Genomic DNA, 11,453 nt, shown 5'->3' with positions numbered 1-11,453 from the left:
AGGGAGATACACTCGAAAATGCTCATTTTGCAATTATGTTGGTCATGATAAGCGCAAGTGTCCCTTACGGCATGGTGGTCAAACTACATCTCGCGGTGGAAGTACCTCTTGTGGTGGAGGAAACTTTCATGGTGGTGGCACATCTCACGGTGGTGGCGGAAGATCAACTCAAGGACATTAATTGATGAATGTTTTTTAAGTTTTTTTCTTTCTTTGATGATTGTATTTTAAAATGTTTGGGTTTGTTATTAATGAACAAGTTTAAGTATTTTCATATTGTTATGAATGATGCAATTTAATTATTTTGAGATTGGTATGAATGCTACAATTTTGATTAAAAAATAGTACACTTAAATCTAAAACCTAAATCATAAAGAACTTAAAGCTAATGACACCAAGCCTTCAAACAAAAATAGAGTTCGAGCACTTCTCAACTACTAAAACGACAATCCGAACTTTTGTGTATCCTTGATATATTGAGCCCACCTTATTAATCACACAAAAATAAGTAGGGTTCTATATAAAATATTGAAATTCCGGAGTCTCAAAGCATGATTAATATGTGGCTAAAATACGTAAAAAAGTGTGAAAATGTAATAAGAGGCAGTTTTGGGAAAATAGGGACTGATATAGCGTAGTAAAATACTGCGCTAAAGGCGAGACGGAATACCCTTTACCGCAGTAATTTACTGCGCTAAAGGCAGTTTTGTAACATTTTTTTTATTGGGGTATTTTGGTTCAAAAGCACTTTTTGGGAATCATTTTGGTTCCGGACTCGTATAAGAGTGAAGAATGTTATAATCTGAGCAAGAGTTTTAGTTACAGTAGAATTTAATAATATTCATCAAAATTATGGATTCATGATAAGAAATTTAATTAATATGTATAAATAATCTATTCAAAACTCAATAAACTCAAAATTTTAAAATGCAAAATTCATACAACAATAACAAAAACATCCCAGTGTAATCCCACAAGTGGCATATGGGGAGGGAATGTACGTAGACCTTATCCCTATCTTTCAATAAAGCGGCTGTTTTCGAAAGACCCTCGGTTCAAAGGTAGAATCTATAAACTCAAATTTTGAACTCAAAATTCTAAAATGTAAAATTCATAAAATGTTTGAATCCGTCTCCGAATATAATAACACGTATATCAATTCGCACTCTTGTCCTTGCGCTCTACACATTTGGAATACAATCCACAAAAGGAAAATAATACACATGTTTAAGATATTTAATTTCTCATTTTAAATAGGTTAGATATTACCATTGTTAGAACTTAGAATAAGGTTGTTTATTTGTATAAAACTTATTCTATGTTGACTTCTAAAAGATGGACAAATTGCACAACTGTACGGGAATACATTTTGTCTTCACGTACGCATAATTTTGGAGTGAACAAATAAATAAATCAGTAATGTGATAGGCTGTGTCAAATTTTATATTTATACTCAATATCTTTATTGTGAATATTATTTGTATATATTATATATACACCTAATAGTAAAAAAATAAAAAAATTAACGAAGCGGTGTATAATAACATCATTTGGGACAAGTTGTATCTGCCCTGATTCTAATGCTCTTATGATTCAATGAAGGTACCACCGAAGAGTACATATGATAAGATTCATTCATCCTTACTCAATGATCTTGAGGTCGAGCTTGGAAATGAAGAAACTCCCAATAAGGAGCGCTTTCTCGTTTAATAGACTTTACGTAATATGAATCTGCATTAATTTGAGCATCAGGTTCGAATACCAAATGCATACAAAGAAAATGTTACTCTCTGTTTCATTTTAATTGTCACTTTAGATGTTTCCACGTGAATAAAATGATAGATATAAGATATTCGTTACTAAGTTATCCCTTTTAATAAAAGTAGATTGATTGTTTCCTCTTAAATTCTAGTATGATTCTTTTTTAATATTAAGGATATAATTGAAAATAATTGTCAATTTTAACCTTAAATTTCTAAAGTAACAAATATTTTGGGAACAATTTTTTTAAGCTAAAACGACCGTTAATTTAGAAAGGAGAAAGTGGTAAATTTACAACAAATAGCTGAAGATGAAGGTGGATAAGCTTGAATCTGTCCTGCGTATATGAAATTTATATCAGGATATCTCATAATGCATTGGAAAGGACCACCTGGAATATTCGAAGAAGTGTTGTCGAAATTAATAGAGCCAATTGTTTTTCATTGGTAAATACTTATTCGTATAGGGTGTTTACGTTAAATCAATTGAAATTATTATAGTTAAGTGAACTAATGAAGTAAAAGTACACATCAATTAATTTTGACCAAGTGATCAATAGTTATGTATGTTCAAATACATGTAATGCATCTATTGGTTTAATGTAAATATTTGACGCAAGTAAGTTTATATCGTTTTGGTTTTGACACTAGAGAATCTTTTGGCCTTTTTCACCTCTTTCCTTTTGAGTTATTTGTTTACATCACACCTCTTGAGTGCATTCTCTCCCAAGATTCTGCTAACGTGGAATGCTTATGCTTGGGGCTGCTTTCTATACTGTTGACTGTTGTTTTAACTTTCTCGCAGAATATATTTGCTACTACTAAAGAATGTATACATCTTTCAATTTGATCTTGACCATAAGAATAGTTGATACTTTTTGTTATTCTCGTAATTTAACCGATCAGTAACACAAGGAATATCACCCGACCACCATATATTATCAAAGATCAGGCAAGAGTATCTGTTGAGCACGTAAATGGGAATATCTATTGGATAAGGTACTCTATATAATGGAAGTGCAAATAAAGATGTCCACTCTTGGTCAATGATATGGAAGATTTTGGGTAATTGATGTAGCAACTATGTGGTCACCGTATATCCACCAGGGAGTCTTCTACTCTTTCTTTCCAAAGTTGTTCAGGTTGAGGTGTGATTGTCTTAGTCAGCACGTCCCTCACATGCGAGTCTGATTCTTATTTCATGTCCAAACACAAAAAAATACTTATTAATAATGTAAGGCGGTAAGACTAGAATTCAGAATCACATATTTATTTTGATATCATGTTAAATTATGTTACAATTAATCTCGTCTAAAACTTCACACGCTTCAACAGTTCAGAAGTGGTGTTTCCCATAATGATAGTCCATCTATGTTTATTTTATTTTTTCATTGTTAACGACTAGCATGTAAGTATGGAAAAAATGAAATATATCATCACTGTACGAAATTCTCCCCAAATTCGATAAGAGTTATCTATTTCCACTTTTGTATAATAAATAATTAAAGTTGTGATTAAGGCCCTAAAAGATGTCCAAGGAATTCTTTTTTACTTTTAATGTCAAGTTAATGTTGCGGTAGGCCGCATCCCAGAGCACATCTATTCCTTTCATCTCTTTTTTATTTCTTTTCCTCTCTTTGTGTAAAGGGATGAATAGGATTAGCTTTAGCAAGTCAATTTGTAATGATAGTTTTGGGAATATAATGCCCCATGCTATTAAAACATTTGTTATTCCATAATGGAGTTAGCATCTCTCTCTTAATGCTTTATTATTGCACGATCTTAGTTTATTTAATTGTTTCTTTTAATTATCTTGAATTCCAGCCAAATTGGGCACTGAATATTAAAAGTGGATGAAAAGCAAAAGGGCAAATTGAGGTCATCGTGGTTTCCTATTGGTGAACACTCAACGCTTTCAATTGATTATAACTTTGATTATGACAAAAGTGCGATAGAATTGGGACTAAATAAGATTGTGAGGGTTATGGCATATTCATTTTAAATATTGAATTCATTTACAGTAAAAAACTGAGAGGGAGGTAGCATATTACACGAATTCAGCCGAACTCAAACATTTTTCATATAAAGTAAATATTATTACTTATTATTAGATTTACAACCATAAATTCAACAAAAGATTTTAAATATTGAATTCATTAAATTTAAATTCTGAATTATTCCTAAAATGACTTGCCTTCCAAGTGGTTCTTGGAATTTTGTTCTTACTGAGGTCAAAGTCTTTCTTTAGGAAACCTATCATCTATGCTTTAAGAAAGCAACGAATGAGACAAAGAAAGAAAGCTGACCTTTATAGTACCTAACTGTTTTTCTGCCTCTTTTTATCGATAAACTAAAGCAATCAAGATTCAAGAATTCGAATTTATTGATCCCTTGTCAAATGGGGTGACAGATAGACAAATTCTTATCCATATTTTGCTTTTTACTAAATACTAATCCCTCCGTCTCATAATAAGTGTCATCTTAATCAAAAAAAATTATCTCGTAGTAAGTGTCACCTTAAGAAACCAAAAGATAAATTAATTAGTTTCTTCCAATTCTACCCTTAGACAATAAAGTAACATATAAATGATGATTGAAAAAGTCACATAATAACTTGGTATTATTAGATTTCTAATGTCAAAAGGTTTACTTTTGTGCATGATCTAATCAAAAGGTAAAATTAATTTATTTTTATTATATAGGAATAATTTGATAAACTTCACATTACATTATTAGTTTCTTAATATGTGTGTTTTTTATTAAGGTGACACTTATGGAACGAAGGGAGTAGCTTTCAACAAAACTATAGACAAATTCTTATCCATATTTTGCTTTTTACTAAATAGCTTTCAACAAAACTATCTTTCACTTTGTTTTCTTTGAAAATTGATTGAGGAAGAGAAGAATGGCCTTTAGTCGGTAGAAGTGATAAGCAAACCACTGAATTAAAACTTGTAACACTATAGTTCGAATCGTTGCATCTTGTTCGGCCACCTTGTTACATGGTTGCAACTCAAAAGCAGTAAAAACACCTATAATTTGAACGAAATCTTTCTCTCATTTATCGGACTATGTTTTTCAGTTCTTCAATTATAACAAGCGAGAACATTTAACTTTCCAATTTATTCAAATTCCATGCTAGATTATTTAATAATACTCGTTAGCAAAAACCTAGCTAATATTATGGGTTCATTACCCAAGTATTCCCTCTATTTTGAAACCTCTATGTTTTTCTTTTACAAGATATGTACGTACACTCCCTACAATATATAACTAATAACACGAGATAAACAAATAGACCATGCTTGCAAAAATAGACCACGCTTGCAAAAGCATGAAAAGAAAGCTTCCTTTACAGCAAAGGTTTAAAAAAGAGAGAAGATACTTTGTGAGAATGTCGATCCGAAACGGAAACCATTTTCTCAAAGTTTTATCTTCTCCAACATTGTCATGTCCCATGGAACACTTGCTCCACTTTCTCCATGATCTGGATAGCACAGCGCACAAAGCATTTCACGGAAAGGTTCCACCCAAGGGGGTGCTATGTAAGCATTCTACCCTGAAGCAAGCATTAGTAGTTGTTAATTCCACGGCTCGAACCCGTGACCTATAGATTACACAGAGCTAACTCCAAAGCTTATCTTCATATATATATATATATATATATATATATATATATATATATATATATATATATATAATATTCAACCATGCGTAGTATAATTTTTGGCAAAAAAGATTCAATTGACGACCGTTTAGCCAATTTAACTCCACTTCTTATCTCTTAAATTCTAACCTTGGTATCAGCCACTTTGTTGTGTAGACAGCCCAGGTTTTGCAATTTGTCATCCATACACATGAATTGGACTCATCTCGGAACGGGCTGCAGCCCAAAACCTGTCAATACTGCTGACTACTGGTTCAAGTAGCTTAGGTATATTCACCGATATGAAATGGTGAAAGGCAGATTTCCTAGATAGATTTTGCCACAATGCCTGATAAATGATATACTTCTGCAAACCTAAAGAAGAGCATTCTTAGTGAATAGTTCCTATGTAGAAGATAAGTAAGACTGCAAATCAGTTGGGTCTTAATCACTTGGGTCAGGCCCAAAGGGAGTCAATGCAAACACTTGGGGCCAATTTTTGAGACCTCTACCAATGCCTTTTTGTGCGGATTGTCCCTCAAACTCGGCAGTGGCGGAGTCAGAAATTTGGTGAAGGGTGTGCAAATTCTTTTCTCACTTGTGTGTGTGCAAAATTAAATATATATGCAGTAGCTAACATTTAACCTACGTACACCGCGTAATTTTCCAACGAAGGGTGTGCACCTGACCACCCTTGGCCGAAGGTGGCTCCGCCCATGCCTCAAAAGCACTTGTCTTTAATTTTTGTACCTCAAATTGTTGGTCTTTAATTTTTGTCCTTCGCCTAATACCATAAAGTTTGGGATTCGAATCACGGCTCAGTGAAAAAAAATTGCAAGGTAGAGTTTCGTAACAAAATTAGGCCTATTCGAATAAAAGTTATGCCTTAAGACAGAATTTTACAAAATTTCAACTGAGTAATTTTTTTTTTTTAATCTTAATGCAAACCTCTACCTTAAGGCAGACTGAAGGCAAAACTCTGCCTTAAGTAGAGTCTGCGGTCAAACTCTGCCTGATCAGGTAGAATTTGAAACTCTGCTTGAAGGTAGCAAAACTCTATCTTGCGAATCCAAACTCTACCTTACAATTTTTATTTTTTATTTTTGACTAAGCGGAAGTTCAAACCCGGAATCAAGAGATTTTAGCAAAGGACAAAAATTAAAGACACCAATTTGAGGACCAAAATTAAAGACCACCCCGAATAAGGACAATCGTGCAAGTTGTCCCTACCAATGACCCTTCAAAAGTATACACATAGCTAATTAGTACAGTGGGAAGCTAAAACCTTTTGTGTATGATTCTTCCATTTGAAGTTTAAATGAATTTAAATTTGATAGTTGTGAAACTACTATAGAATAACAATATGATTTGTAGATTGGTTCAAACAATTGAATAGAAAGAGCGAATCTGAAAACACTGTACTACCATTTGTCTTACCAATTTTAAGAAGAGAAAACACTAGTACTAACTACGTCCACTGTTCTCCATGGTGAGACAAGAAAGAGTACTACATGCATCTTTTTAACTTCAGAACATTGTAAATAAGCAAAAGCCACAATGTTACCCAACACTGCAAATTAGTACTTACCATGGAAAGCTAAAAATCCAGATTGTTATGTACATAATTGACATTTCTGCTTCCTTCAAAAAGATTCAAGTAATTGATACCTACATTTACTATTAGCTAAACTTACCCTAGAGGAAGTTTCATCGATTGTCATTTCCCGGAGAAATCTTATGGAGCTTCCAGCATAGGATCATTTTCTACGGCAATTATGAGAACCAGTCCATTTAGCACCACATCTGTAGCAGAACTCATATTCACACCTGCAAGTCATGTGAATGCATCCCTCTGTCTTCTCAACAAATATTTTACAATTAGGACATTTCTGCCAGTTTTTCTTCTTGGCAAGTGTCTTCACCATGTCTTCCCCTTTGCCGCTCTTTTTTGCATCCAGTTTCTGGAATTCTTTGCATGTAAATTCCGAATGCCAAGGAACTCGACATGCTGCACAGAATGATCTCTTGCACAAAGGGCATTCTATCCTTTCTATACTCACCTCAGAATCATTTACCAACATCGCTGAGCAATCACGGAAAGGGCAGTACAGCTTTTGAGAGTCGAGAATCATTGACTGGCATACTGATTCATCCCACCGGATTAGTGCCTCTTCAGGAATCATGAACCGACAAGCATTAACATCAAGTGCAGCACAGCAGCTTACTCCGGGGCAACCAATCACTTTTGATTTCTGTGAAATCCTTGCCATAATATGCTTGCTTGTGCATTCATAACAGAAGGAATGAGAACAACCATCATTTTTAAACATCTCCCAGCTTTCTTTGTTATCCAAGCAAATCTCACAGAAGCTGTTGAGTTGATCGTCACGTTCGTTTTCAAGCTTCAACGTTTCTGGTTCCGACAATAGTCCTTGACCAGATAGAGATGCATAGTTACTGCTTTGACCAGTGTAAAGTGAGGCTACTAAAGCTTCTTGGAGCTGTAACTCTTCTGCATATTCAGCATCTTGATGGACAAGTCCTCCAACAAATTCTGCAACATAATTATAAGCACAAATGTGGATCACAGAAGAAATACTTGGTATGGGAACCTAAGTTACTCGGACTCGCCTAAAATGTCGTCGGGTGCGTGTCGGATCCTTCAAAAGTAGTATATTTTTGGAGGATCCGACACGGGTGTGACAACACTTTCGAAGAGTCCGAGTAACTTAGATGGGAACAAAACTAAATTTCATTTCAAATTGCAAATAGGTTAAGGACGTCGAGGGTATAGCAAATATATCTAATTTATCTAAACATCACTTATTGAAGTAAAATATCAAGAATGACCTGGAGCGGACCTATTTATTTTATTGAGCCTTGTGTGAAAAGTCAAAAAAGACTTCATAATCTAACTTCCACTTCTTCAATTGGTAGGGCTCTGGTGCTTTGCTTTCAAGCAATGACAATTCATACCCCATCATTTTCTTGGTTTCCCCTCTTCCAAATCATTTGTTTTAATCACATGGTATGAGAATAACACATAGCAGAAAGCAATGAATACAAACTGAAGATCATCTCTGCAACTTACCATCGTTGTATCATGATCTCCTACCTAAGTAGAAGATAAGACCTAGAATCAACACAATTAATTACCTAATGAGAAAAGAAAATAGTTCAAGCTCATAAAACAGGGTATCAAAGTTCTAATAGCCTGTTTGGCCAAGCTTCCAAAATCTACTTATCTTGAAAAGTGTTTTTCGTCATAAGTGTTTTCTGAAAAAGCACTTTTGCTAATATTAGAGGAGGAATTTGTGCTTGAACAAGGTTTTAAAAGTGCTTCTAGGGTAAACCTACTTTTTAAGCTTCTGAAAAACAGGTCATGCTAGTATGCTACTACTCAAAAGCACTTATTTTTTCCCTAAAAGCTTGGCCAAACACCTCAATTCTCTAAAATAAACACTTTTTAAAGAAAATAAACATTTTTGCCTTCCCAGAAGCAGTGGCGGACCCAGGATTCTGAGTTCGGGGGTGCTGGACCTAGGAATTTTGAGTTAGGGGGTGCTCTATTAACTATTTATATCTGTTTCCTTTATATTTTCTATACAGCTATACACTCCGTGACTGAGTTTAATGGGTGCTGGAGCACCCAAAATTTGCACATGAGTCCGCCACTGCCCAGAAGCTTGGTCAAATAGGCTATAAGAGTGACTTATGATAGACTAAGGAGGAAACTTGATAAGGTTTCACTAAATCAAACTGCAATTCAAAGTAAATAACCTTACATCAACAAGAGAGACCACAAATTACCCTCCTCCTTATAATCATTACCCGAAACAGTTGAAATGTGAAATTCACTGGGATAGAATGCAATGGGGAGTTCCGCAGAATTTGGTCAAATCCCAGGAAGCACCAGTAGCAGAACTAGAGGGGCGGAAGGGAGTCGCGGGAAAATAACATAATATATACAAGCTCAATTTTTCTCAAAATATATACTCCCTCAGTCCCAATTTATGTGACACTTTTTGATCTTCGAAATTCAATTTGACTAAACTTTGAAACCAAACTGGATCAGATTAACTCAATATTTCAAAATTAAAATTTATATATTTGAAAATTACATGAAAGTACTATCAGTTAGCAACTTTTCTCATATCAATTTGTTGAGAAAAACCATTTTAATATTAGTCAAAATTCATGCCGTTTGAATCTCGGGAAGCGAAAAATATCACATTAATTGAGACATAGGGAGTATATAACAGATGATGAACCCTCGCCACTGGGAAATGCTATCCTACCTCTTTGAGGTAGCTCGTTTTCACCGTGTGAGAGGTAGTAACCCTTACTAAGTATTTTAAGGCAAAAGTGCAGGACTTTTGCTTATCACTTTCACACGAACAGCTAAAAAGCAAGGAAAAAGTAGTTTCAAAACATATCGACAATAGACTAAAAGCTGAAATTAAGATCAAAGAAACCGGTAAAACAAGCTCACGATTCAACTCCAAGCAAACAAATTTGTGGAAAAGAAAACACAAACTAATTCTTGTTGTAACATCAAACAACAGCATCAATAAAGAATGCGATCCTTTTCTTTTTTTTTCAGTGATCACTATAAAAGAATATACAGTATATATCTATAAATCGTATAAGCATGGTGAAAATTCCAAAGAAATTTGTGCACACGCTGATCAGAAAATACTTTTTAAGCAAACCCATAACATCAGGACTGAAATTAAAGAATAAAAGCATAATAGTAATATATTTTTTACCGTTCAGAAGAGGATCAAACATCGGAGTTTCTCTCGATTCACGGCGGACATTAAACTGCCGCTTATTTTTACTTTTTTTCAAGTAAAAGAGCCCGGGTAGTGCAACGGTTACGATTAAAATAGCGGCGGCGGATGCAGCACCGGTGACCGGAGAAAGTCGTCCGATGAAGTCTAAAAGAGGACATGATGATGAGTTAACAAGGCCACTCAAAGTCGCTGGAATTAGACCGGAGAATTTGTTAGCCGGTAAATCCATGAAACTGAAATGGGAAAATAAAGAAGAAACCATTAAGATTTGAAGTGTTACTACTCCTATATTGGAACAAGGATCGTTCAAGATGGATGTTCAATGGTGGTAGTGTGCAATTTTAATCATAGTACAAGGACCGGGGTAGAGTTGGGCATCTCAAAAATTGACTTTTTTTAATAAATTAGCTTCCAAAAAAAGATTAAAAAAGTAGTTACGCGATATTTTTTCCTTTTCGGCCAGTACGGAAAATGATATTTTTGTTATAAATATTATTTAATTATGGATGTTTTTTTAGGAGAAATTTTAGGGTTTCTGATTTTAGCATCAAATTAATTTTCTCTTGTAGATAGAGATGTTCTGTTTGGTGTATATTACCCTAATAAGAGAAATACCTCCTCTGTTTCAATTTATATAAACTCATTTGACTAGGCACGACATTTAAGAAAGAGGGAAGATTTTTTAAACTTGTGGTTCAAAATAAGCCTTAAAAATTTGTGTGGTTGTAAATCATTCGTAAAGTGAATTTGTTTTCAAATTAGGAAAGAGGTTATTCATTTTGACATTGACTAAAAAGCAAATATGTTCAAACAAATTGAAACAGAAAGAGTAAAAGAATTCCTCTCTTCTTTGTTCATAATATTATTCTTACTTGCTTTATTAATTTATAACACGTTATCAGCGCAAGTTTTAGAATTTAATTTTTCTCTTCACAAAAATCAAACCCCGTCGCTTACGATTTCCGAGTGAAATGAATGAAAAGCATCACAATACGTCAAGCTGATGGGCCGGTGGTAAAGTCATGTCTCATTTGTTGCTACTTTGTGCCTAAATACATCTGGTAAGTGGTATCTTATCCCCATTTGGACATGATTCTACTTAGTTGTTTTCTTACTAATTATTCTGTGAAGCATTCTTAATAAATGACCTAATGGAAAGCCTCTTAAAACAAAACGAGTTTTATCTGGTATTGCAAGTCATGTGTTTTAGTTATTGTAAATAAATTATTTCTTTATTGTGTTTTGACACGT

At 34.1% G+C, this 11,453-nt stretch overlaps 1 protein-coding gene across 1 annotated transcript; it reads right to left on the bottom strand.

The window, feature by feature from the left end:
• Positions 1 to 6,966: 6,966 nt before the first annotated feature.
• On the bottom strand, positions 6,967 to 10,590 carry LOC132627687 (E3 ubiquitin-protein ligase RSL1-like). Its single transcript, XM_060343168.1, has 2 exons — positions 10,176 to 10,590; positions 6,967 to 7,960 (listed from the first exon to the last, which is right to left on the bottom strand). The coding sequence occupies exons 1-2, from the start codon at positions 10,462 to 10,464 to the stop codon at positions 7,164 to 7,166; spliced, it is 1,086 nt and encodes a 361-aa protein (XP_060199151.1). The 5' UTR covers positions 10,465 to 10,590; the 3' UTR covers positions 6,967 to 7,163.
• Positions 10,591 to 11,453: the final 863 nt, after the last annotated feature.

This window comes from Lycium barbarum, chromosome 2 (assembly GCF_019175385.1).
Source record: "Lycium barbarum isolate Lr01 chromosome 2, ASM1917538v2, whole genome shotgun sequence".
Lineage (NCBI taxonomy): Eukaryota > Viridiplantae > Streptophyta > Magnoliopsida > Solanales > Solanaceae > Lycium > Lycium barbarum.
Note: the sequence above shows the minus strand (reverse complement) of the source record. Positions and strands in the feature narration are given on the sequence as shown.

Bases quoted from the DNA above. Each gene is read 5' to 3' on its own strand.
- LOC132627687 (XM_060343168.1), bottom strand. From the start codon at position 10,464: ATGGTTTCTTCTTTATTTTCCCATTTCAGTTTCATGGATTTACCGGCT. The intron at 7,961-10,175 runs GTAAAAAATATA...ATTATGTTGCAG, and splicing joins GTTTGATCCTCTTCTGAACG to AATTTGTTGGAGGACTTGTC.